The sequence below is a fragment of the Sinohyriopsis cumingii genome, chromosome 6 (genome assembly GCF_028554795.1).
Source record: "Sinohyriopsis cumingii isolate HCF-2022 chromosome 6, ASM2855479v2, whole genome shotgun sequence".
Classification (NCBI taxonomy): domain Eukaryota; kingdom Metazoa; phylum Mollusca; class Bivalvia; order Unionida; family Unionidae; genus Sinohyriopsis; species Sinohyriopsis cumingii.
Window position 1 is genome coordinate 155,109,666 of NC_142966.1, and position 27,930 is coordinate 155,137,595.

Sequence of the window (27,930 nt, forward strand, 5' to 3'; positions counted from 1 at the left end):
AAGTGATGCATTAGGCTTATTAATTGTTGAGTGGAAGGAATGTAATTGGAAATTTGAGTCATCTGATTACTGATTTGTTATTAAATTGTTATTCATTGAATTTCATCCTTTTTTTGGTATATTTAATCATTTAACCGTCGTCATTGCTGACAGGGAGCTCAGAGCTTTACATCTATCTTTCACAAAATTTAACTTCCAAAAACAAATAGAACCTGGGTGGGACTTCTATAATAGTTTAAATAAAATGTTGGGTGCACCCCACCCCAACCATATACTTCGTCACAATACATGATCTACAAACTAGGCATGTATTTTTTATAAACAAATGACACAAGTCAGGTAAACCCAAACTCCTACCTCCATTATCGACAAAGGTCAATCACACAATAAAAGTAAAAGTTCAACTGAATAATTTAATTCTATACTGGGGACTAGACATAACAACAGCAAGCTTTTATTTTCTTCTGTTTATTAAGAATTTTGATATGGCTAATGAAAAATTTGTGGAAGAGTTATTTTTATTTTTACAAAATGTCACTTATCCTTTTGCATTCTTATTTGCAAATGATGTAGCTAATTATGCTGATGCAGTGATAGCACTGCAGCAATAGATACACATAGCAAAATGCTTTTGTAATACTACTGGAATGGCGGTTAACTTAGATAAGACAAAAAAAAATGTTTTGCAAATGAGAACCTTTAATTAAAGAATTATGAGAAGTCATTTTTAAATGCGGCACAAATTAGTAAGTTTTCATTTGACAATTAAACACATACACTGGGATTTTATGAAAGCTGGCTAAAAATTGAACTTGCCCTTGGAAAGTTTGAACTTGCCCAAAATATAGTATCCCAATGTCAGTAAAACAATAAGACCGTTCCGGTGGCCTAGTGGTTAGAGTGTCTGCATCAGATGCAGGAAAGTTTATTGACTTAGAGATTGGACAACATTTTAGATGCTGTGTGGTTCATTCCAATATAGTCATTGTTAGTCACCAACTTAATCCACACATAAATGGCAATTTTTCATCACTCAAAATATTATACAGTTCCTTCTACTGGTTTTTTGCTGATGAATGCTGATACAACTTGTAGACTTGGTTGGCTGTGTTTTTGTTACTTGTAATTTCTGTATAATTTTAGATGCATCTTGAAATGAAAGTACTATCCAATAAGCCGCAAATTTGAATGTGCATGAGGAAAAGGATGTCTTCACACAAACGTACCCCCACACCTGCATGTCTCCCAGTCATTACACTTGCTCCATTAGATGAGAGTTCAATGCCTTTTTCTTTTGGAATATGCTTGTCTTCCAGTGCTTCAGAAACTTTGTAATTGTTTCAGCTTTCCGTCAGCGCTGTAAAATTTCCGATATTTAGGAAGACAATCAGTTTTTGTTAATGGTCACATGCACTATTTCATCAATTATTATACCTACATTGGGACTTTGCAATACTGGCTTATCAATGTCTTTTGCAGTCACATTGGTAAGGGCTGTTTCCATTTCCATACTCCTTGGATCTAAATTTCTTTGCACTAATTCTTGATTTCTCTGCACTTAAATTTGAAATATGTGCCATATACATTGAAAAAGATTTGACAAGTAATCCTTTGAAATTGGAATATAATGTCTGTCTACATGTACAGAACTTGTTCTTCGAACTGACACAGATTTATCATTAGTAATGTGTTTTTTTTTAAAAATGAGCTTATCAATTACTGTGCCACAATCACAGATTCTTCAACACAAATGGAATGAAGCAACAAGTGACTGCTTGGATTAATGTCTATGAAACAGGAAAATGAACGCTTTAATTGTACTGTTTCATCTTGAATCAAATATCAAACCCTTGCAACCCATCAAAGTTATAAACTGACTTTCCTTCTGACATTGTGTTGTTGCCAACAATCATTGATCAAAGATGGCAGGGATATGGGATTACAACTATATGAAAAGATTAAGTCTGCAGTTTTACAGAATAATGACAATATTGTCTTTTCCCAGTAGAGAGGCAAATTTTTCCTGTAAAAACTGTTATATACTGGTGTAACAGAACCTTTGATGTCCTGATGTACCCAATCATCATGCAATCCAGAATGTCTTTGAATGAGTTCACAATAATTCCAAAGTAATGTGGTCTTGCAACAGGAATGAATTATTTGTTTACAATGTCCTTATTTATAGACCTTTTCACTTGACCTAAATGTGCCTCATTCTAATGGAAAATTCTAACCAAATTGTAAACAAGTCTGTTTATAGAATACTGTGAACTAAGAAAGTTATGTCAACATCTTATTTATAATTTAAAACTTACTCATTCTGATGTACCAAGCAAAATAAAACACTGAAAACTCAGACATCAATTCTTAGAGCATGCTGGATTACTCACATGGATCCATGGAGATTATCATCTTTTCAACTCCCATCATTGAAAGCCGTCTGGAGTGGTTGCTTATGATTGTAAGAAATTATTAAATACTTCATCCTTAGCTAGGATTTGTGAAGTGTTGATTTGAGGACAGATAATGAAATGGCAAATAATAAAAATCTGAGCATTGGAAAAATTTACAGGTCTCAGGTTTAGGCATCTTTGCTAGCCAAGGTTCCAATAAACCTATCTACACCTTGGCATATCAAGTAGATATTTCTGTGCTTTGGGTCTGTGAATATCACTGGATGCAGCAGCAAGCCACAACATCAAATTAAAATTAAGCTGTTCAAATCTGAACACCGTTCCTAAGTGATCAAGACAAGGGGAGAACACGACTTGACCGGACTGATAAATAAGCACTTTTCCGATGCGAGTCCATGTTTGCACAAATACCTTTCACCCAAATAGACATGTAATGGGTTCCCTCTATTACATTGTCATACTTTTGATGTTAAACTTACAAAGTATCCTTTTTAGGTCAATTGCCACCACCGTTTTTGGCCAATGTACAATATGCACCATGCTATTGGTGATTTGGAATTATATCATAAGGGAGGCAACACATGAAATCCAGTAAATGTCACTAGGACAAACCACCAATATAGCTGTTCGATCTGCCAAGGTGTAGATAGGGTTATCAGAATCTTGGCTAGTGAAGATGAGGTTTAAGAGGTCTTCACACTTAAAAGTTTAGTGAAATGATATTCAATGCAGATTTATTGCTTGATATATATTATTGGGACCTGTCTTGGCAGACCAATTATCTTGATAGACATTGAGTTTGTTGACAGCAGGTATTGTCCTCCTCATGTACTGGTTTTAAGATCAGAGTAGGCAGGTCTTTCTTTAAACATTATATATATATATATATATATATATATATATATATATATATATATATATATATATATATATATATATGTAACATGCCTTGTTCCATGGGGGGGGGGGGAGAGAGTGCTATTGTTATAACTTAGAAACAGACATGGTCAACCAACCAGAAAAACATATTTCTTTTGTCTAATCTTAAAATTATATAACATTTCATTTTGGGTCAGGTGGGTTATATTTAAAAGAGATTTTTTTCTTTTGTCATTTAATTTTTTTCAACTACAATCATGAATATATTTGCTTGTTTTCTATAAATCGGAGCAGGAATAGTCCCATCAAAAATAAAATGGCAAGCTCCTAGAGTCCTAAATAATTTATTAAAAACTTCACATTTAAATCGATTTTCTGAAGTGTGTATCATATAAATATTTCCTCCCATACTCTTTTTTTTTCTTCATGATCACTTGTTGCTTCTGAGGTTCACTTCTTCTAAATATTTTAACACAAATTTCACATTTTGATTTTTTTCTTTCTCCTGTGTGTGATCTTTATGGTTCCACTCCTGTTAAACAGTTGACCTCATATGTCACACTTCAATGGTTTGTCTCCATTATGTATCGTGGTATGATTCTTCAGATCTTCACTCACTTTAAACATGTCATTACAAACTTCACACTTGAATGGTTTGTCTCCAGTATGTATCATCATGTGTATTTTAAGATTTCCATTCTGACTAAACTTTTTATCACATATTTCACATTTAAATGATTTTTCCCCAATATGCAACTTCATGTGTATCTTCAAAGACTTCCTCTGTGTAAAGCTTTTATCACATACTTCACACTTAAATGGTTTGTCTCCAGTATGTATCCTCATGTGCTTCTTCAGATTTCCATTCAGACTAAACCTTTTATTACATACGTCACATTTAAATGGGTTTTCTCCTGAATGTATTCTCATGTGCACTTTCAAACTTTCACTCTTTCTAAACCTCTTCTGACAAAATCCACATTCAAATGGTTTTTCTCCACTATGTATCATAATGTGCCCCTTCAGAGGCCCACTGCTGCTAAACATTTTATAACAAACATTACATTTAAATGGCTTGTCTCCAGTATGTATTCTTAAGTGTATCTTCAAAGACCCCCTCTGTGTAAAGCTTTTATCACATATTTCACATTTAAATGCTTTTTCCCCAGTGTGTACCCTCGTGTGCTTCTTCAGATTTCCATTACGTCTAAATATTTTATCACAAACCTCACATCTGTATGGTTTTTCACCAGTGGGTATCATCATATGCACCCTTAAACCTCCTCTCTTGCCAAACTTTGTACCGCAAACTTCACATTTGAATGGTTTTTCTTCAGTATGGATGTTCGAATGTAATTTAGGACTTCCATTCTTACTAAACGACATGCCTCTTTACTCATATACACTCAAAAATACCCATTAAATATATCTTTGGATGCATGTTTTTATACGTAGACCAGATTTTAATCGTTAGCCTAATGGACGAATCTACGCAATTTGAGCCTTCACATTCTCTATTATTGACTGTTTACGTAATTTGCATATTATATAATAATAACTACGAGCACGTGACATGGACCGGATATGGTTGGTGTCCGTAAATGGTATATGTAAGACTCAAATAGAAGTATCCATTTTGTAATGAACCTTTTATTCTTTTCATTTTTTTAAACATAAAAAGCATTAGCTTATAATAATAATTGATTCATGAAGTCTTTAATTTAGCAGAACAATATTGATCTCGTACATTTTTGTTTTCTTTCTTTTGATCAAGGGATGTTTATAATATCTTTAGAATAATATCATTAACAACAATCAAATAAAAATGGGAATGGAGCATAACACTTAGTTCTGTCTGCACATGCAAGAAAATTAACTGACTTCACAATATTTATGACATATGTTCATTATACTTTTGGTACCACGTATTTATAGATAATTAAGAGGCAGATGTTTGACTGAATACCCTAACTTTCACAGAATCTATTTGTAATTATTACTAAAGTAGTCTCAGTGAAACTTTAGCGTCTACTTGTGACTCTTTGTACTGAATGTTGTGATTTTTCTGAGTACTAATTAACGTAAAGTTGTTATTTTTTGTACTAATTTGCTTAAACTATTTCTTAGTGATATCCTAATTTCTAGTTTGATACTTACTACACTGAAAGGTGGAAATTTTGCATTTCCGACAATTCTGATTGGCAAATTCTGATTTATCATATTTCATTGGTTAATGATTCAGTTTGTTTGGACAGCAATAAATTATGTATTTAACGCTAACGCTACTTTTGAATATGAATGGGTTTCGACTGAAATACGTGCACTTATAAACAACGATAAGTTTATAAATTATCATACGAGAACCTACAAATCCCGTATTGACCAGTAGGTTTTTAGACAAAGGAAGAAGCAACGTGATGAAAAATAATGGACATATAATAACACAGAATAAATATTGTTATGAAACATGCAGTGGGTTGGAAAATAGAAACTACCCCAGAGTTGATAGGAAAATTGTTTGATGTTGTTAGCCTGCAGTTCATGGACCCAATATGGCCATAGGTATAGGGCTATATATATAGGGCTATAGGTATAGGGCTATGGGGCTCTGGAAACTTTAGACTGCACATTACAGCAACTCTTTTGTGTAAGTACAGTGATGGAGACCAAAACACTAGTGGATTAAAGAAATTTTGTGTAGGAATTTCTTCAAAGACAATAAACGAAAAATACATAAAGAGAAAACATTTTTGGGAGACGGAAAATTTTGGTTTCCAAAAGAAAGCAATGAGAATAGCAAAGATGCAAGGCCAACGAAAACGAGACTTAAATGAAAGAACAAAAACAAAACTATTAATTGACCAAATAATGTATTGCTTATTTGTACAGTTAACCATTTTATGGGAAATTTGTTATGTGTGTATGATTCTGACTTCTATATATATACATAACTCAGGAAGCCAAAATAGTAGGCACTATTGAGAACTACATTCCTTTTCCAATAGTAATACTAATAACGAAACATGAAACAAAGTCAGAAAAACATGAGGCAGTTCACTATGTTGTTATATCTTAATGGTATTGTGATTGGAGTTTTGCATGCACAAACACTTCGATTAATGTATGCAGATTATTTGAGATTAAATGCTGAGCTGTGAAATGATGCTTGAACTACGAGACTTGGACATATTTGAGCATGTCATTTTTATCTGTCACTGAAAACATATACCACGCGTGAACTACTTTTTTCATTCCTGAACGTATACCACCCACCCGCCATTGTTTAGATCGTCATCTACATAACTTATAAATGTGTACTTTGTGTTTTATACTAAATGTGAGTACAAAACCATGCTCTGGTCCTCGTAATGTCACGCTGTTGCCATGAGTATTAATTAATTCGTCAAGAAAATCATCTAAAGACATCAACAGTTCAACAAGTCCCGGGACATCAACATTAAGTGTGTGTGTGATTTGGATTTTTAATGTAGCTTTAACAATTTTTCCGTCATATCGCTACGATGTCTACAGTGTGGCAGTTTATAGTGATGTCTAGCACTATGGCATCATGCCGCAGACATGTAGCATAATGACCCATCCAGTCACATTATCCTGACACCAGGCCGACCAGTCCTAGCACTAACCTCGTAATGCTGTGCGCCAAGCGAGGGAGCTGTTAGTACCATTTTGTAAGTCTTTGGTATGACTAGGCCGGGGATCGAACCCACGACCTCCCGCATCCGAGACGGACGCTCTAACCACTAGGTTACCGGTGCGGTCAACGTTAAGTGGAAAGACGTTCGCACGTTAGCAGTTATTGTGTCATAGTCATATGAATTTCCATGTTGGACCATGGGTGTGTCGTGCTGAAATTTCACATGAATAGCTTAGGAAATGAATTATCTTACCTTCCATGATATTGGAATATCAAAGCCAGAAATATATTAGTTCATAAATTAGTGACTTAAACCATCCGGTGGAGTTTTATAACTGAAACAGCGGAGATGCAGGATAGTGATGGAATCAATGAGCCCAGCCGAAGAATCACACTTCTCTTGTCAGACTTTTGCTGAATAATAAGTCAGAACTAATGTTACTGTTCATTATTGTAAGTTCTTGGTTATGTAGAACTTGTTATTTTACTTCCATGTGTGAAAGAGTATGCATTTGATAGGGTCTCTTTCTAACAGTATTACGACTCATTTCATCAGCAGTACGTTGTACTCTAGCTCGATTCGCATCGAAATTCACTTGTTCATTTCGTTCATTTCTACTTCATCATAGTTATGAATATATAAATAAGATTAAAAGTAAAAACACACACCATGGACATTAAAAGAACAACTTAATTCTGCCTAAATTTTGTGTTCGGTGGGATTTTTCCATGCAGTTAGAACAGTTGACTTGGTTACCGCCATGGCTAACCCTGAGAAGGACACACATTTATTGGCCAACTAAGGTCATGTGACGTGAATAGGAGTCTATAAATAGGAGTGCAGACAATGTACTGGCAGATAGCTGTCAATACGAAGATCTAAGTAGAAAAGAATTTCGGTCATGTATTCTTAAACCGTCATTTACATATTTTGTATAGAACCGATATTAACTTGGGCACTTTAAAATCCAAAAACTGAATCAAATTGTTATGAATTTTTTTAAATAGGTTTATTACATGATTGCTATTGAATTTAAGTGCTTTATAATTAATATATATTCTTTATAACGCCGCTGCTATCTCCCACCACACTGCTCAAGTACACTAGTACTAAAATTACAGGGGCCCCGAGTGGCTGGGTGGTCTAAAGTACTCTCCGTTACGGATCACTGCCATCTCACCTCTGTCTGCGTGGGTTCGAGCCTCGGATTCAGCCAATGTGGGTATGTGAGAAATCTTGCCAGTAGCTTCTTGTGGGTCGGTAGTTCTTTCCTGGGTTTTCCCGGGTTCTTCCTCCACCATTAATACTGGCCGCCATGTATAGCATATTGTGTGCTGAAAAATGGCGTTAAACCCTACAACAACAACTAAAATTATATTTTTATTGAGATCACGCTAATATGTCAGAAAGTATCACAGTCAGTCTAATAAATTTATCTGTTAATATACGCAGGAATTGAATAATAGAATTCATTTCACCATAATATGGTGTATTATAACGTCTTTTGGCATAGTGATCTTTCTAGGCAGTGGCGTCACTAGGGGGGTGCGGACCGCACCGGGTGACACCATCTCAGAGGGGTGACACCAAAATGAAAAATTGCAAATTTTACAGAGCACACACTGCTCGGTCGGATTATATAAGCAGATAACCAATCATAGTTAAATACATGACTAGCAGGCACAGCAGTGGCGTCGCTAAGGGGATGCGGACTGCACCAGGTGACACCATCAGAGGGGGTGACACCAAAATGACATTACTAAGGATTCTGTATGGTCTGTTACGGAAGGAGGACCATGGGGGTGACACCATGAGCTACCGCACTGGGTGACACCAACCCGTGTGACGCCACTGTTTCTAGGTATCGTCGTAGATGACGTCATCGACGTGAGCGTCACAATTATCTAAACTAGATGTGATATTCTTTAAACGCTGGAGATGAAGGAGAAAATTTCATACAAAACGACATCACTTTATATCAAGAAAGTCCATCTGTAGTAGTTACGAATGCTAATGTTTTTGGGACGTAGTTTGCATTTCCAGTTTTAACAATTAGTTAGATTCTTGGCAATGGAAATAAATCTGTTTTGGTGACTCTTGACTTTTCTATAGTCAGTACACATGCGGAAAGTATTATCTGGTTTCGGCACAATAATACATGATGAACTCCAGTTATATTTACTTGGTTCAATACAATCATTCTCTAACAACTACTGGATTTCTTTTTTCAAACATTCCAGCTTGAGAAGATTCATCCAGTATAGAGCTGTTTCACAGGTGTGGACTCTATAGTTTAAAAGTCACGATAGATTTTATTTGTTCACATCGGAAAATCTGGAAACAAGTGCTCATATTCACATATTAGTTGTTTTATTTCACTCTTGTTGCTGCAGATGTGAAAGTTTCTGGTCCAGATTATTCAATATTTCTGAATTCCTAAGACTGGTTACTACAGTCCGATTGCATGTCATCGTTTAAATCCTCACCGTGGGGATGAGTACAACTAAATTGACTGAATGCTTAACAGGGCTACTTCTATCAGCATACTCCTTTAAAATATTAATATGGCAAAACTCTCTCTGGTTCCTCCTCCCATGAGTGTTAATAATGTAAGTTACATTAATTACTTTCTTTTCAACTGTATAAGGACCATAATACTTAGCATGAAGATGATTTTGAAGTATGAGCAAAAGCCAGAACTCTATCACCACGCTGAAAATTCCTTTCCTTTGTATTTCTGTCATAATTTAGTTTTTGACCGAGTAAAGTTAATATAATTAGTTCTTGCTACTTCACAAGTCTTTGACAACTTTGAAATCAGAGACCTAGTCAGGAAGATTAATCTCCAAATCTTCCATTTTAAGAAGTCCTCTTAATAAAGTACAATAGTCCATGGACAGTATGTCTAAATACCCTTTCAAAGGACTAAAACTTAATATTTCTTTAAATGATTCCCTAACAGGAAGTAAAAGTACATGAATACACTCATCTAAATCCTTTCCTATATTGAAGCAATATGACCTAATTATATTCTTAAAAGTTTGATGAAGTCATTATAAAGCCCATTGGCATTCAGGATGATAGGCAAAAATCTTAGAGCTTTTAGACTGTTGGATACCTAATTAGTGCATAACTTGTTGGAAAATTCCAGGCAAAATTAGTATCTTGTTCTGATTGAAAAGGCCAACATGTGTTACAAAAACATTATCAAAGCTTTTACTTTACTTTAGTTTTAATATTCCTCAAAGGAATTGCCTTTGAAATTCTTGTGGACGAACACAATATGTTTAAGAAGTTTTAATTGCATCTCTTGGTCTTATGCAATGGACCGACAAAGTCTACCATAATTATGCTAAATGGTTCGCCAAATGTAGGAGTAGGTAGCACCTTATGTATCTTCTGACTGGATTATCCCATTATTTGACAAGTGTGAAAAGATCTACAGCAGTTAAAAAACATCTATTGATTTTCAGTCAATAAAAAATTATTTAAGATTTTCTTGTAACTCGTTACTGGCTCATAAATAACCTGCTAGGTCATTGCATTGCAATAAAAGCCTCGATGGGTAAAGAAATCACTGTTTTGACTGTGATGGGTGTTATATATATAATTCATGGTTGTAAATTGTACAGAATATCTTTAGTTAGATTTTGCCAATGTGACCTGGTTCTGTTAAGAATGTAAAATTTAAATAAGATCTGTAAATAGAGGCTTACGTATGTTTTAACAAGCACTAATAATAGCCTTAATGAGGCATTTGGCTTAATTTTTCATTGGTTGATAGGGCATAGACAATACGGCGGCCAGAACATTTCTGGTTTTGAAATATATACAGAATTTTTCATTCATTTTGGCTTTGACAGACCTTTGTCATGCTTATTCTGGATTCACTTCATCCTAAGTTCCTCTAACATTTTAATTTATAAGGCTGATAATTTCATTATTTGTTAAGTTTGACAAAACTTGATCCTGTTGCTTCTTTCTGTTACTTAGTGTGCATAAAGTCAGAACACGGGTCCTGAGACTGAATTTGATAACAAATGTACAAAAACAAGAGTAACATTAACAAAACCACACACCACTCCCTGAAAAAGAAAACATTCACAAGAAGACTTCTCGGATAAAGGCAACGTACCTGATAGACCTTGGGAAGCTCATGTCCCCCCTTAGTATTTTAATAAGGAAAGACTTGACATAATCACCAATGAGTAATTTAGAATCTTACAACATGAATAGTTCGTAATTAATTCTCCATAAATAAATCAGACTTATGTTTGTTTGACCCAATAAATGTCTTGCTTTCAATACATGACTGTGACCCTGACCTCTTTGAAATAGGAACATTTGGGAAAGCTCGGCCTTTATTTTCTTGCTTATTTTTCAATCTGCTGCAAGCAGAAATAACACCCTTTCTTCTTACAATAAGTACACATATGAATCAGATGTTTGATTCCTAAAGGGTGTACCAGAGAGACTTACTAATCAAACCCAAAGCAATTTTATTTAAAAACTGCTTTACCACCAAATACTGGACCAAAATATTTTTATTTCTTGCTTCACTAAATTAGCCATCACTTCAGATGGATCATACTATCTAACAAGCTGAAGCAATTCGTCCTTTCTCATGGACTCTAACCACTCATGGGCAGGATTTTAAATAAAATTCTGCACTTTAGATGACATTGTGAAAGCCTGTTGATTCCAATAAAGATTTCTCAAATCTGTGAAATTTAAATACCAGTGACTAATACAATTCAGAGGCAAATTTAAATTTCAAAGACAAATTGAAGATTTCTGAAACATTTTAAAGTAATCTGTAACCTGGATTATTTATTTCCCTAAAACCAAAGTGAAATTTAAAAAAAAAATAATATTACTGTATTTTGAATTAAAGTAAATTCCATATACTTGTAGTACTATAAGTTATATCATAAGTCCAAAATAATACAGTATTCTGAATGAATTCCAATATTGTTCCAAATGAATTCAACTATTGGATTTCCTGTTGTACAAATAGCCAGGAATAGTGTTGATGTGCTAAGTCTTGATGTATCTCAGTGATAAAATCCAAAATGCTTCTAAATGAATTCACTATAATCCCAAAATATTGATTTACTCTGAAAATACTAATGAGCACTTTATAATTCCAATGAATAATATAATTATATCAATACTCTCAAATGTAACTGAACACAACTAAAAGACTGATTCCACTATGCAGATGTCAAAGTAGCAATAAAGAAGTTACAGTTACCTCTCATATAAAAACCTACATCATAATATGAGGACCAGGATGAGGATCAAAAGTTAATTTCTAGAACATTCTAAGTTGTCAGTAATATCAGGTCTATTACTAAAAGTTTAGTAAAGAAGATGGCAAACAGCAGATAAATCAGTAATTCCCAAGGGGAAAACCAATGTCCTGAACTGTAATCCAAATAATCAAGTTTACCTAAATAATAATCTTAATATATGATCTGCAAATTAGGTATGTAATATGTTGCTTATAAAAAAAAAGACACAGGTAAGCTCAAACCCATACCCTCAATTATGGACAAAGGTCAGTCACAAAATACAAACTGAATTTACATAACAGAAGACTAACATTAATACTTTAATTCTATGCTGAGGACTAGACATGGTTGCATTTTTAGTCGACTATTATTTGTTGGTATATTAACAATTTGACTGGATTGCTGAGAAACTGTGGAAGAGGTACTTTTATTTCAGAAAAATGTCCCTGATCATTCAGCACTCATTTGCTGATGAGATAGTTTCTTGTTCTGATGCAATGATAGCATTGCAGCAACAGATACACATAATATAAATGCTTTTGTAATCCCACTGGAATGGTAGTTAACATGGAAAAGACAAAAATAATCACGTTATACAACTGAGAACTTTTCAAATAATGAAAAGTGGTTTTTATATTGGGCATGTATGGGTACAGTTTCATCTTACAAATATTATAATACACATAATAAAGTGCTTTTGTAATCCCACTAGAATGGTAGTTAACATGGATAAGACAAAAATAATCATGTTATACAAATGAGAACCTTTCAAATTATGAAAAGTGGTTTTTATATGGTGCATGTATGGGTAGTCTCATTTTAGAACTATACCTGTATGTAGGGACTAACAAATTTGATCATAGCTTGCTGAAAATGGAAACTGCTCTTGGAAAACTGGAGCTGGCCCCAATATAATATCCCAGTATCAGTGAAACAATATTATATGGTATATTTTAATGAAATCGTGTTATATTTATTGAAATGTTTGTTTTAGTTCTATCTTTGTTGGCACCTTAAAAATATATACTGTCCTGATAATTTAAGTTATCCAAATATATATATATATATATATATATATATATATATATATATATATATATATATATATATATATATATATATTAGAAATAGAATGCAGATATAAAGACATAGATAGAATGGCAAAAACAGACATGTACATGTATACAGATACAGGGATGGCTATAAAAAGATTTTGGAAATAGCTACATTGTTTTAGAGAGAGAGTTAAACCAACTGTTTTTAATGATTTATTTATATAGTTACAAGTCTGTGCTCTTAAAATAAGTAACAGAAAAGAGTAACTAGCATCAAGCTTTGTAAAATTCAACCAATAATTTATTTCCTTAGGACACAAGGTAGAAATGTAAAACAAAAGAACTTATGGTATTGTGAATTAAATCCCAAATAATCCTAGAAAAACAGACACAAGTCCTAATACTAAAATATCTGAATAAACTTTAGTAGAAATCCAAATAAGTCCGATGCTGAAAATGTTGATGCGTCTGTGATGGTTCATTGTTGTTGTTGTAGGGTTTAATGCCATTTTTCAGCACAAGATAGGCAATACATGGCGGCCAGTATAAATGGTGGAGGAATAACCTGGGTAAACCCCAGAAGAACCACCAACCCTCGAGAAGTTACTGGCAAGCTTTTTCACATACCCACATTTGCCAATCCCGAAACTCAAAACTACACAGAGGTGAGATGGCAATGATCTGTAACGGTGAGTGCTTTAGACCACTCGGCCACTTAGGGACCCCTGTGATGGCTCATAAAGTGCTGATATGACAAAAGTATTTTCTTTAATCACAATAATACAATCGAATAATTAAATCCTTATTTGAAATTTCACTGTAAATTCAAGTCTCTATTTCCAAGAATGTTATCAAAGTACTGTTTTATTTCCAGATAAGATATAATCTGAAAAATTCCAAATCAAATAATGTACACAATGATAACTTCATTCTGCTCAGATGTTAAAATAAGAATAATTTTTCCTGTAACAAGATTATATAGTTGTTGTTGTTGTGGGGTTTAACGCCATTTTTCAGCACACGATAGGCTATACATGGCGGCCAGTATTAATGGTGGAGGAAGAACCCGGAAAACCCCGGAAAGAACCACCGACCCACGAGAAGCTAGATTATATAGTACTCAGTCTCTACTTGGTCTCATGTGACAATTAGCATTTTCTAATCAAAACTATTACCTAAGAGAAAATTTCAATGTTTACAAGATAAAAACATTAGTTATAATTAGAAGGTCTGTTACTAGAATTATAATATATAACCTGAACTATGTCAGGTACACCACGAGAATATTATACCCATAGAAAGCTATGAAAATGTATTAGTTGTTACAGAATAAACAAAATCAATAATTCATGTCAATTAGAAAATAAACTTGATTTTGGACATGGTTAAGTCCAATTCACAATGTTACATTACAAAAGCATATAAAAAATAAAAAATAAAGTTAAAAATCCTGGAGTCCAGGACTTGTATTTTGGGAAAAACAGGAATCTCAACAGAAAAAGTTGCAGCCCCCTAGCAGAAGCAGATTGGGCATACCTGAAGTGGCTAAATTTCCAGATGATTAGAACCAATGGTTGCCATTGAGATTAATTTTCAAACTTCTTTACACCACTGACATATAGCTCTTCTTTGTCCATTAGAGTGAGAGTGAATTATGTCAGGCCAAGGAAAGTTCTTATTCCATGCACTAAGCTAGGCATCACGCATAGTGTTCCATGTGAAATATCAGTTCTAGCAACTTCTAGCACTCTGCTGAATCTCATTACAATCTTCGTCAATTTGCTTGTTAACCCCAAAATACTTATCCAAATTTGCAAACAGCATTTTGTCGACCTCTGAACATGTCTCGATTTCAAGGTCACATGCACTACTTATTTGGCTACATCTGGAAACAAACACAATAAAGAAAGCTAAGTTGTTCACTGGATGTACTCTTATACACAAGTACATCAATGGACCTTTCTGCCTCTGAATTCAGTCACTGTAAATATCAGCACATTTTCTCACCACTCTGCAGCTAGTCAAGTCTCTGTACTTGCCACCAAGCTAGTGGGTCATGTTCTTCAGATGTACTCTTACAATGTCAACATGTACATCTGGGGGGTCTGTCATCCACTGAATTTTCTCGTAAATAACAGCGCAGCTTAAATGATGAATTGAGCGACACATTTTCCCCACTCAGCAGATGGTGGAAGCAGGACTGGCAAGCTCTTGAATTTGCTGTCCAGCAAATGCGTGCATACAGAGGACTCATGTATAAGTGATTTTTTGCGTCCCAGATAAAAAAAATTGCTCCCAAATATGTGTTAAGTGTTTCTGAGACCTCCGAGTATGTATCAAGTCTTCTGTAATTATCACATAAAACAACAAACCAAAAATGCCACTTGTGGGTTGCTACATTTTCCTATTATAATCCTACCTTGAACAAAATCCTGGTAGTTAATCATAACAGACCAGTGCTTTTTTGTGTGCAAACAAACACCTGTCAAAGAAATCCCACAAGTTATAATTTTAGCAATTACAGTAAAACCTGTCTTGAGAGACCACTGCTATGAGACCACTTGTTTTGAGAGGCCATTAGTTTTTGGCAGAAGGGGTGGTCTTTCAAGACAGGTTCTATTGTAACACCAACTCGCCACAAAATCAGCATTAAAACAATCTTTGCAAAGCCATTGTTCAGAGTCAGTTGTGTCAAACTGTTCGAGGCTAACTTAAGACCAGAAAGTCAAGGAATCCCTGAATCCTAATACAGGTTTCGGCACAAAGAAAACATTGAAAATGTGAGAATGGCCTTGAATTAGACTACATGATGAAAATGACACACACAATAGATGAAAGAAACAGTAGCCTGGTATACGGAAGAATAATGCACTAAATATAAAGACTAAATAAAGGTGCTGATAAATGTATTATGGCGAGATCACAGAGTATAAAACTTGCACAAAATAAAGCATCAGCAACTCTGCAGGATCCCTCATCAGTAACTTGGCTCACACCTATGTTTAATTAAAATTTCTTTTATCTTGTAGCCCTCTCTCAGCTTTCTGGACTTGCCCATGGGTAAGTGTCTTGCAAATTTGTGCTTGCTGAAACTGAATTTGAGCTTGTCCCTGGGCAAATGGATCTTGGATCTGTGTAACTCCATGACAAAGCTGCTCAGAGAACTAAATCAGTTTTGGCTATCTTGTACAGTAGAACCTGTCTTGAAAGAGCACCCCTTCTGCCAAAAAATAATGGTCTCTCAAGACAGATGGTCTCTCATAATGGGTTGTAACACTGTATAATCAATAAATCTGTGCATGGAGATTCTGGTCTCTCAAAACAGGTGGTCTATCAAGACAGGTTTTACTGTATTACCAAAGGAAATTTGGGAACTTAAGTTATGCAGATGCCCTTAAAATATTTGATACACAGCTAACACCTATATTATATTATCAATATGGTTCTAAAATTTGGGGACATGTATATTCAGAGTACACTGAAAGTGTTCAAAATCGTTTCTAGTAACAATATCTATGTATCTCATGTAATATGAATAATTATGTTGGAGAACATGGCAAACTTACATTGTGTATTACTGATAACTATTATGTTCTTTAAATTTTGGTGTAAACTGTTACATTTGGATAGGAACATATACCCAGCAGAATTCTAGAAATTGCTTAAAACATTACATGCTAATGGCCATTTTACATGAAACAGAAAGAAAGTGAAACCAACAATTTAAGTAAAATTTACTTATTTCTCTACAATACTACATAAAAGTTAATGAAACACAGTATTGTAAATTAAATCCCAAAGAATCCTAAATGTCCAACCACAAGTCAAAAAAAAAAAAAAAGAATGTTAAAAAGAAAAAAGAATGTTATGAATGAATCTGAATTTCAACAGTTTAGTACATTCTGATGTACCAGGTGAGTATGATGCAATCTAGAATGAATAAACTTGCAATAAAAAAAAATCCAAAGTAATATGGTAAAAAAAAAAGGAATGAATTATTTGTTTACCATGCCTTATTTATACACCATTTCACTTGAACTACATGTGAATCGTTCTAATGGTAATTTCAAATCAAATGGTAAACAAGTCGGTTTACAGATTAATCTGAACTCAAGAAGTTGTCAATATCTTATTTATAATTTACAACTTACTCCTTCTGATGTATCAAGCAAACAAGACTCAATCAGACAACACAAAACTATTTACAGTTTCTGGGAGTACTAGCATGGATCAATGGAGATTATCTGTACAACCCTCATCACTAAAGTCTTTCAGCAAGGTTGCTTATTATTGTAATATATTATCTAACAGAGACATTATTTTGGTGTTCCATTAAAAAAAAGCTGTAAAATTTTAAAGGGGGTTTGAAGTCCTGCCCCAGTGGGGTCTCGAGGGACAGAGCCCCCAATCCCGGGGTCTGAAAACGCATTTTACACTAATAAAAAAACTGCTCCTGGTGCAACATATGATCATAAAATAAACCAAAATAATAATTTGAAATACTAATAAACTTACTAAAAATGTTCAACTTGACTTTAATAATTTCATAATATTTATTGTCACATAAATTTGTTCTCCAATACTATTGATGCTGAAGCCATTTCATGTGCATGTCAGTGTTAGGTCACAATAATTTGTCAATTTTTGCAGCAAATATATTATACTTCTCTCTTTTCATAACAAATCTTTATATAAAAAACACCCAGGTACATTATCTATATACAAATAATCCCATACATTCACTTGTCTTTTTCTCCAATGGACACAACCCATTGATATGCCAGTTGAGCTCTTTTTGCAGCTTTGACAAAGATTTCTTTAGTCTTCCTTTTTGTCACCACTGACTTGTTTGGCTCAACGTGCAATCGTTTCTTTTCCTTCTCAATGACAGCCTTTTTCCTTTCAAGCTGGTGCTTGTATTGGCGACATGCATAATTTTCTTATAGAAAATTGTACTTTTTCCAGATGCCTTCTGAGCTTTGATTTTTCCATATGCAGCTTCTTTTGTAGGTGCTGTTCCAAACTCTTCCAACACTAATTACTGTTATTTAGATCTTTCTTGCAGTGGTCACAAAATGCCAGTCCTCTAGTGTTCAATTTTCTTATAAACTGACCAACTAATTTGCTGTCATTTCCATATCCATAAGTTTTTTAAACCATTATCTAAACTTTTCATGTCATGGTCTCTCTCAACAACTTGGGACACCATGTTTTGCAAGCATGCTTCATTTTTCCATTGCCATCAGTTTCCATTGCACGAAGATTCATTGGATGAATTTAAACTTTTGACTAATCAGAATACTCTTTATGAGAATCACGTGCAAACTAACATATGGAACGAATACATTACAAGGGTCATTGCGGAATGGGACAGGACAGACTGTTTTTAAGAAACCAGATCAGAGATGATATAAAAAATGGACTATATCAAGAAAAATCTGATTCAAGTCAACAGAAAAGCAGAATTCCATTTTAAAATGGAGAAAAATCATGTCGGCTAATACTTCATCCTTGGCTAGGATTGTTAAGTGTTGATCTGAGGACTGATAATGCAATGGCACAAAATGGAAAAACAGATCTGAAATTAGGATGTCCTCACACTTAAATGTTTAGTGAAATTGGGCCCTGATTCTCAATGCACAGATTTATTTCTTTATATATATTGTTTATACTCTTTAACTCAAAGAATGTATGTAAACAGTTGATAAACTTGTACCAAAGTCACACAGTACGATGTGCTATAAATAAAACTATTACCTACTTGACTCCATGTGCATAGAGCTGCCTGTTAACTGTTATAGCAGTGTATTGTAATGTATGCTAGGTTCAACATCAATTTAATCATTTTACCTTTTTTGTACACGTCTATTATGCACAAAAAGATTTAAGAGAAAAAACTCACTGTAATGGTTGTACATATAATTTTCATGGAAGAATTTATTCTGTGCTTTAAAATCTTGAGAGAACTCGTTTATCATCAACCCAGTGAAGAAGTGTGACCAACAAAAGCTCCTATTTCTCAACCTCAAATTCTACCAGTTCTTTGTCTATGTCTACATCAATAAATTATCTGAATTTGATAAATTATAAAAACTCACTGTTGCTTACATCAATATTAGAGCCTTTACTTAGTTACTCAAGCTTTCAAAGTCACGATTTTAAGCATCCAAATTCCAGAAAGTACTGAATGAAATCCGCAGCCTCCATTTTGGACATTAGCGAATCTGACCCATTATTTGAAATAGCAGATTATGACTAGATCTTAAATAACAACCACACAGTCTGATGTAATGGTTATTTACATTAACGAATATCATATCTAATATGGGTTTTCCCTGAAGGCGGCATTTCAAAAACCAACTCAAAATGACTGATCTTCACAGCAAGCATCCAAACCCACTTTGATGAGAATGGTGTAGGGACATTCTAACTCTTCCATGCAAAACTGGTAGAGACGTCCAAAGGCGCTTCCATCAATATGGGGGAGAGGCATCCAAAGGTGCTTATATGCGGTATACTATATTGTTGTGACCTGTCATTAAAGACCAAGTGTCTTGACAGACCTTGACTTTATGCCAGCATGGGTTGTCTTCCTTGTGTGACTCTTAATCTTAAAATTATGGAACATCTCATTTTGGGTTGGGGTTGGATGTCTTTTAAACTCAGACCTTGTTTCTCTATGTCAATTAATTTTTTCAACTAAAATCATGGATGTAATAGTCTGTTTTCCACAAATCTTGTACAAAACTAGTCCCACCTGAAAATAAAATGGTAGGTTCATAAATAATTCATCACAAACTTCAAATTTTTATGGATTTTCTCACGTGTGTATCATCTAAATATTTCCACCCATACCTTAGAATTTTATGTATATTTTTTCAGTACACATGGTCACTTTGTGCTTCTGAGAACTATTCCTAACAAATATTTCATTACAAACTTAACATTTAATGGGTTTTTTTCCCTCCTGTTTGTATCATGTGCATTTTCAAACTTCACTCCTGCTACAGACTTCATCTCACATGCCACACTGCAATGGTTTGTCCCCATTGTGTATCCTGGCATGATTATCAAAATCTTCACTCACATAAAGCATTTCATTACAAACCTAACACATGAATGGTGTGTCTCCAGTATGTATCTTTAGGTGTGCCATCAGATTTCCTTTCTGAGCAAACTTTTTATCACATACTTCACATTTAAATGATTTTTCTCCATTATGCAACTTCATGTGCAATTTTAAAGACCCTCTCTGTGTAAACCTTTTTTCACATATTTCACACTTATATGGTTTTTCTCCAGTATGTATCCTCATGTGCATTTTCAGATTCCCATTCAGATTGAAGCTTTTAGCACATATTTCACATTTATATTCGCTTTCTCCAGTGTGTATCTTCATGTGCATCTTCAAATGTTCACTGTTTCTAAACCTTTTGTCACAAAATCCACATTCAAATGGTTTTTCTACAGTATGTTTCCTCATGTGTCTCTCCAGAGCCATCTCCTCTGTAAAGCCTTGATGACAAACTTCACATTTAAATGGCTTTTCATGCATTTTCATGTGTATCTTTCTATGTTCATTTTGAGTAAACATTTTATCACAAATTTCACATTTGTATGGTTTTTCTCCAGTATGTACCCTCATATGCTTGTTCAAATTCCCACTGACACTGAACATTCGATCACATAATTCACATTTAATTTTTTTTTCTCTTGTCCTTCTAGTCTTTATCTGTCCACTCACATGAAAAATTTCATCATAAATGTCACAGCTAGATAACTTTTCTTCAGAATGTACGGCCATGTGCTTCTTCAACTTTCTATTCTCACGGAACATTCTATTGCAAACTTCACACTTGAATGGTTTGTCACCTGTATGTATCATCCTGTGTATCTTCAAAGACTGACTAAGTGAAAAGCTTTTATCACATACTTCGCACTTAAATGGTTTTTCTCCAGTATGTTTCCTCATGTGAATCATCAGATTTCCATTCACATTAAACCGTTTATCACACACTTCACATTTAAATGGTTTTTCTCCAGTATGTATCCTCATATGTGTCAGCATAGACGCCTTCATTGTAAAGTTTTTATCACATACTTCACATTTAAACGGTTTTTCTCCAGTATGTATCCTCATGTGCATCACCAGAGACGTCCTCAGTGAAAAGATTTTATAACATACTTCACATTTAAATGTTTTATCTTCGGAATGTACCCTCATGTGTGTCAGTAGAGTCGCCCTCAGTGTAAAGATTTTATCACATACTTCACATTTAAAGGTTTTTTCTCCAGGATTCATCCTCGTGTGATTCTTCAGGAGTAGCAGGAGACAAAACTATGACAAGCTAGCAGGGTCCAAAACACAGGCGCTTGATTCAGGAGAAAACTAGCCTATTGTGTATACAGTACTAACCAATTAACACAAAGAAACTCATATCTTACACCCCAATAAATAACACATTCATCCATGTACCAATACTTGATTAGTGATTTTGAATGATCATTTTTTACGCAAAGTTTAACCTTGTCACGCAAAAACTTTAGTACGCATGTCCGCCAATAAACTTCCGGTCTCTGCCTACACCAGAAGGTAACAGGAGATCTCGGTCCATGACTGAGTCGGTCCAGTCAGGAATCTGGTCACAATTAGTACTTCCAGTTCAGTACCCACGAAAGTAGTTCTAGTCTATTTTTAGAATATTTTTTTCCTCTCTCATTTTGGTGGTTATAGAAGAGTTAGATTTATGAAATTTTGGTAGGGATTTAAAGGTAATTGTTTATTTTTGAGAATATGAGCTCAGGGTGTAGTTTTCCATGTGTATTTCGGCGACGGTGCACAGTGAGTAAGAAGGCCTTGGTGATGACCCGGATGTTAGCAGCATTTGAACCTGTCTCTATGGATTTCGTACGTACAATCATGATGAAGAGTGCACCAAAGCCATGTGAACTTGATCCAATTCCAACATCACTGCTGCTTGAGTGCTTAGATCCAGTATTGCCTTCACTGACTGATGTTATTAATACCTCTCTCTCATCCGGGGAATTCCCATCATTTTTCAAAACTGCTATTGTAAAGCCTCTGCTGAAGAAACCAACACTAGACCATAACGATTTTAAAGAAATACCGCCCAGTTTCTATTCTCCCATTCATATAAAAAATCTTAGAAAAGGTAGTTCTATCCTAGCTTGTATCTCATCTGAATTCAAACAGTCTTTCAAGCAATGTACAATCTGCATATCGCCCTTGCCATAGTACTGAAACTGCTCTTCTAAAAGTAGTTAATGACATTCTCTCTGCGTTGGATAGCGGAAAGATTACAGTCCTCACCCTCCATGATTTGTCTGCAGCATTTGACACAATAGACCATGATATATTACTTCACCGTCTCCAGCATGTATTTGGCATTCATGATACAGCCTTACTGTGGTTCAAGTCCTACTTGGTCAACAGGACACAAAATGTATCTGCAAATGGAATACACTCCAGCCCAGTTGATCTATGTTGTGGTGTTCCACATGGGTCTGTTTTTGGACCTGTTCTCTTCATTCTATAGACTCAGTCGCTCTCAAGTGTTATATATCATCATCCAGTGTCTCACCAATTGTACGCTGATGACACCCAAATACACAAATCTAGTCACCCAACTGAAGTTGATGCTATCATCCAAGGTGTAGAGAGGTGCATTTCTCATGTGAAATCATGGATGACATGTAACAAGCTGCAGATGAATGATGATAAAACTGAGGCCATTCTGATCACATCATAAAGACTTTCTCATTCACATTCTTTACCTCAAACAATAAATATCAGCATTACCAACATTAAATTCACACAATCAGTACGAAACCTAGGTGTTACTCTGGACAGTATTCTCACATTGCACCAACGTTTCATGAACATATGCAAGGCTGCATATCTTGAGCTGAGACGCATCAGCTCAATTCGCAAATATCTTTCAGTTGATGCCAGTAAAACACTTGTGTGTTCATTAGTTCTTTCAAGACTGGGCTATTGTAAATCAATTATATCTGGTTCATCCCAATATCTGCTCCAGAAACTTCAAAAAGTTCAAAACACAGCTGCTCGGATCATACTTAGAGTACCACGATCAGAGCACACCTGCCCGCTTCTCTGTACCCTACACTGGCTGTCCATTCGATCCAGAATCAAACATAAAATTTGTTCTCTGTGCTACGTTTCACTGTCGGACTGTAGTCCAACATACCTTTCCGACCTCACCCATGTGTACACACCAGCAAGATACTTACGCTCCTCCTCTGACAATCGTATACTCATTATTCCCACTATGAAAACAAAGTCATATGGACAGCGTTCTTTTGCATACCAGGGCCCAGCAACGTGGAATCAATTGCCCACCTAACTTAGACACAAAGACACAGTGATCCCATTCAAGAGTGCTCTCAAAACTCACTTATTTCGACTGCAAGAACAAACTTAAAGACCTAATAATGTTTCCTACCTTAAATATTCTCAGCATGTTTTTTATGTTGTCTAATTTCATGGTGTTTGTTTTTGTAATCATATCATTATATTTTTTTTTATCTTATAGGTGGTCTAATGTTGTAAAGCGCTTAGAGCTTCTAAAGATTAGGCGCTATACAAAGTCCTCATTATTATTATTATTATTATTATTATTATTAAGTGAAATCTGTGTTCTGTTTACATGCTGCTCTGTTGACAGTCCATCCTCTCAAATATATGCAGGTGAACCTTTGACAAAAACTTCACCGTTATGTCATCTTTGAAGGTATTTTAGATTAACGTATGATTTGTATCGATTGTCACACAGTGGAAAGGTCGATATTGAAAAACAAGTGTAGAGGACATGTAGTAAAATTAATTGTGTTCTATGTCCAGAACAAAGTCGACCCATACAAAATAATTAAAAAATTCCCCGTAACATAATCGACCCGTTACAGAGTCGGCCCTTGATCTTGTATGGCTTCATAAAACAGTTAGTTTTGGACCCAATTTTGCTCTGTTTGTGATCTTATCTGAATATGTACAGAAAACTATTTTAAAGCTTACTTGAAATCAAGCATTTGGTCAAATCTAATTTAAACCTTTGGTCTTTATTTTATCAATTGAATGTTAACTGGTATCAACTGGTCAAGGAAATACGTACTTTTAAAACACTATACGTCGGAATAACTTATATAATCCAGTCATGAAAAAATTATGTTGATTATATAACGCAGTCATTAACATATTTTGTTGATTATATTCATTATGTTAAAAGATTTTAACGTTGTGCTCGTTTTGATAGGAGTATCACCTGATAAAAGAATAGAAAAGCGGAGCAAATCAATGTAGTAATATACGCCATTTTCCTTGTTATAAATCAATACAGTAATAAGTTCCAATTTTCCTTCTTAATGTTCAAAATACGACGTCTTTGCTTAAATGTCTCCCGGTTATTCAGTAAATTGTATCATCTTAGGAAGAAGAATTTAACTAACGTCTTCTCATTGTTTCATTGCTCTATGTCCTTTACTGTTTACTCTATCATGCTGCGTTAATAGATCATAGGGTTTATACAATTCATTTTTATTATATCTTATGGATTTCGCAAACCGAGTACCATCATAGGATGAAACATTTAATTACTGTTCGCATTCAGAGAAAAAATAAGACAGGGCAAATATGGGCAAAGATACAAAATGGTATTCTAAAAAAATAAATACGTAATAATTTGAAACGTTTGTTTAGTTTGTGTGCTTATCTTTGTATTAAAACAAAATATCTATATAAGTCCATTAACAAAACGACCTTACAAGGACAAAGACGTTTTAAACTTTGCATAATGGAAAATATTATCTGTTGTACCAAAGTTTACGGTATATAATGCATAATCAACGTTATGAAACTGTCCTTTTCCTGCCGCTGTTACTTGTTAATAGAGTTTACGATAGCACCTTTCTATTCTACTATTTGTAATTGTAGAGATGTGTTGACATGTGTGAGTCTGATTGCAATCACACTTCCCATCTTAAGACCAATGTACTTTCTCTTGACAAGGATGACAAGTATCTGGACTTTGTCTCTTCTGGCACCTGTTTTGCTTTTTTGACGGTCTGGACATTCTATAACCCAATGCCCTTTCTTCTTACAGATATAGCAAGTATCTTGACTTTGATCTCGAAAGGATGAGGAGTAGTGCGTCAGCTTGTCTGAAGAAAACTTGTATATGACACATCGCAAAGCTCTGATCAGAAGTTCGATCTGTGTGGGCTCTTCCATCGTTCTGGTCGGCTTGAGAGTAAAATGAATAGGGAGGGAAGACACTAACTCTTTATATAGGGAAGACACTGGCCAGACATGGATCCATGGCGTTTAAAATGTAGTCATTTGACTTTTTGCAGTCAAGATAAGGCGATCGCATCATTTCGTGGAGAAAGGAGAAGTAAGTAAGAGGCAGAAACGTGACCTATTGCCTAGCAAAGTAGCCGAAGTCTTGGCTCAGATTCAAGCCAGCGATTTTGAAGATGACGCGAGTGAGCCAGAATCAAGACCCAAAGATTCTACACCCAAACAAAATTCACCACTATCACTACTAAACTCTGAAAAGTACTAACACATTCGAGAGACTGAAAAGCGCTCCTCTAGAAATGTTTGAACCACAACCTACACATACACGGTGAAGTTTAAAGATTTCAGGTCCTACATACCGTTGGAGAAAGCAGAGGGGTTCATCACCGACGTGTGGCATTCTTTGTTAACCACATTGAAACGACAATGTGAAGCCAAAGAAGACGACCGCTAGAGATTTTCCATTAATCATAACATTTTGAAGCCCCCCGTTTGGATCGATTTTTAGCAGCCCATCAGAATTAGCACCTTAAAAGTCATTGACAAGCTTTAACACGTGCCACAATCCAACGACAAAATTTTACATCACCGACGGAAAAGCGACACTGCTCATGACACACATGTCTCTTCCCCAAGGGACCGGACAAGGCAGAAAAGTGTTCTTGGTAGACTACCTTCGCAGCCTCAAGCGTAGCCTGGTTCAAATTAACAATCCTTGTGACTAGATTTGTTTAGCCCGTTCCATCGTGGTGGGACGAACATATGCCGACAAGAAAGACACAGCAGAATGGAAACTAGCCTGGAAAACTATTCAACGATCAGACGAAGCAAAACAACAATGACAAGCAGAACTCCTGTTATAGCAAGCTGGGTTATCCAAAGACACACCCTGTAGCATTCCTCAAATGCGACAACTGCAAAACATCTTGATTCCTTGCTACATCTAGAAAGTGCACCCTCAAGAAGTGCGCGGACCTCTGTTGTTACGAGGCAAAACGTTCAAAGATGGAAAATACATTCACGTCTATCATCACGGTGAACATTTCAATGCCATTACCAGTATCAGCGCATTCAAGGGATACAGTTATTACTCTGAGAAATGTGACTATGGTTATAACAACCGAGAGCAACACAAGCATTGTGGATCGAAAAGTGAGGGATGTTTGACCTCAAAACCCTGTCTGGATGAAGGACAAGATTGAGTGCATTGCACTGATTGTTAGCGTACTTTTGTCAGTCCAACCAGTTACCAACAACATCTGAAGACGCAAGGTTCACAGCAGAAAATGATTGCCAGCTCCTGAAATAGTGCCAAGTTACACGTTTGTCGAGGAAAGAATCGATGCCACATTTGTCGTCAAATCATGGACTTGGAATACGAATGCAACATTCAAAATACCAACCCCAACAAGAAGAAGATAACCAGAAGAAGAAAGGTAATTTCATCTTTTTCGATTTCGAATGCATGCATGCGTGGCTCACCGAGCGTGCTAGAAGTGCATCGAAGAACCCATTTTTAGTTACTGCCCTCATTGTAGCAAGATTCCCGGAGGAAGTGAAAATAATCTTTCGAGATCGAACATACTGACCGATTTCGTCCAATGTATCTTAGACCCTATCGACGAGAAGTGAGTGAAAAGGACATCGAACGTTACGGAGATTGTCATCACTCTGCTATGTGATGGTTCACTATTTCTCGAGATAGTATGGATAGTTTATTTTGAGATACTATAATGAACAAGGCAGAGAACGTCCGAAAGTGCCTTTGAACGGAGCCAAGATCATTCCCATGTGAATGGGTCAAGTGCAGTTTAAAGATTTGGCAATGCAATTGAGCCGAATGCCTAAAACGTCTTGAATGACATAAATGGCCAAATGCTATTTGCAGCACTTTTCAATACCTAAGCCAATCAGCACGCCGTTCTAACCCATTCGCCTGAGGTTCTCTACAACGACCCCGACAACATGCGCACCGAACAACGAGAAGCTCTCTACGCTTTGTACCACACTCACGCCTCGGACCCCTTCGACTTTCATGAAGAAATGTAAAAGTATTGTCGCTCTGACGTGGACATTTTACGGCGTTGTTGTGGAAAATTTCAAGAATTGTCAATGGAGCATGGAGGGATCGATCGTTTGAAAGAAGCCTGTATCATTGCAAAAGCTTGTTGCTTAGTGTACCGCCAACATTTCATGCCCGAAAATACCCTTGCTGTCATAAGCCCTCCGACGACGAACTTTGTCAAACGTCAATACGTGGTCAAAGCCCTATGTTTGTTTAATTACTTGTTCGACAAG

The 27,930-nt window shown here is 35.4% G+C and overlaps 2 protein-coding genes across 2 annotated transcripts in view; both read right to left on the reverse strand.

Annotated features, from left to right (window-relative positions):
- Positions 1-27,930, reverse strand: part of LOC149798318 (uncharacterized) — a 173,305-nt gene that overhangs the window by 84,101 nt on the left and 61,274 nt on the right. The window contains exons 4-5 of the mRNA XM_089960862.1: positions 20,412-21,636; positions 1,439-1,557 (exon numbers count right to left, since the gene is read on the reverse strand). Coding sequence (XP_089816988.1) covers positions 1,439-1,557; positions 20,412-21,636 — 1,344 coding nt within the window. The remainder of the gene's footprint in view (positions 1-1,438; positions 1,558-20,411; positions 21,637-27,930) is intronic.
- LOC149798321 (uncharacterized) lies at positions 455-4,818 on the reverse strand. The gene has a single exon (XM_089963458.1). It carries the CDS (start codon positions 4,677-4,679, stop codon positions 3,843-3,845), a length of 837 nt encoding a protein of 278 aa, XP_089819584.1. The 5' UTR covers positions 4,680-4,818; the 3' UTR covers positions 455-3,842.

What these genes read in the sequence shown, in the direction of transcription:
- LOC149798321 (XM_089963458.1), bottom strand. Translation starts at nt 4,679, where the DNA reads ATGTCGTTTAGTAAGAATGGAAGTCCTAAATTACATTCGAACATCCAT.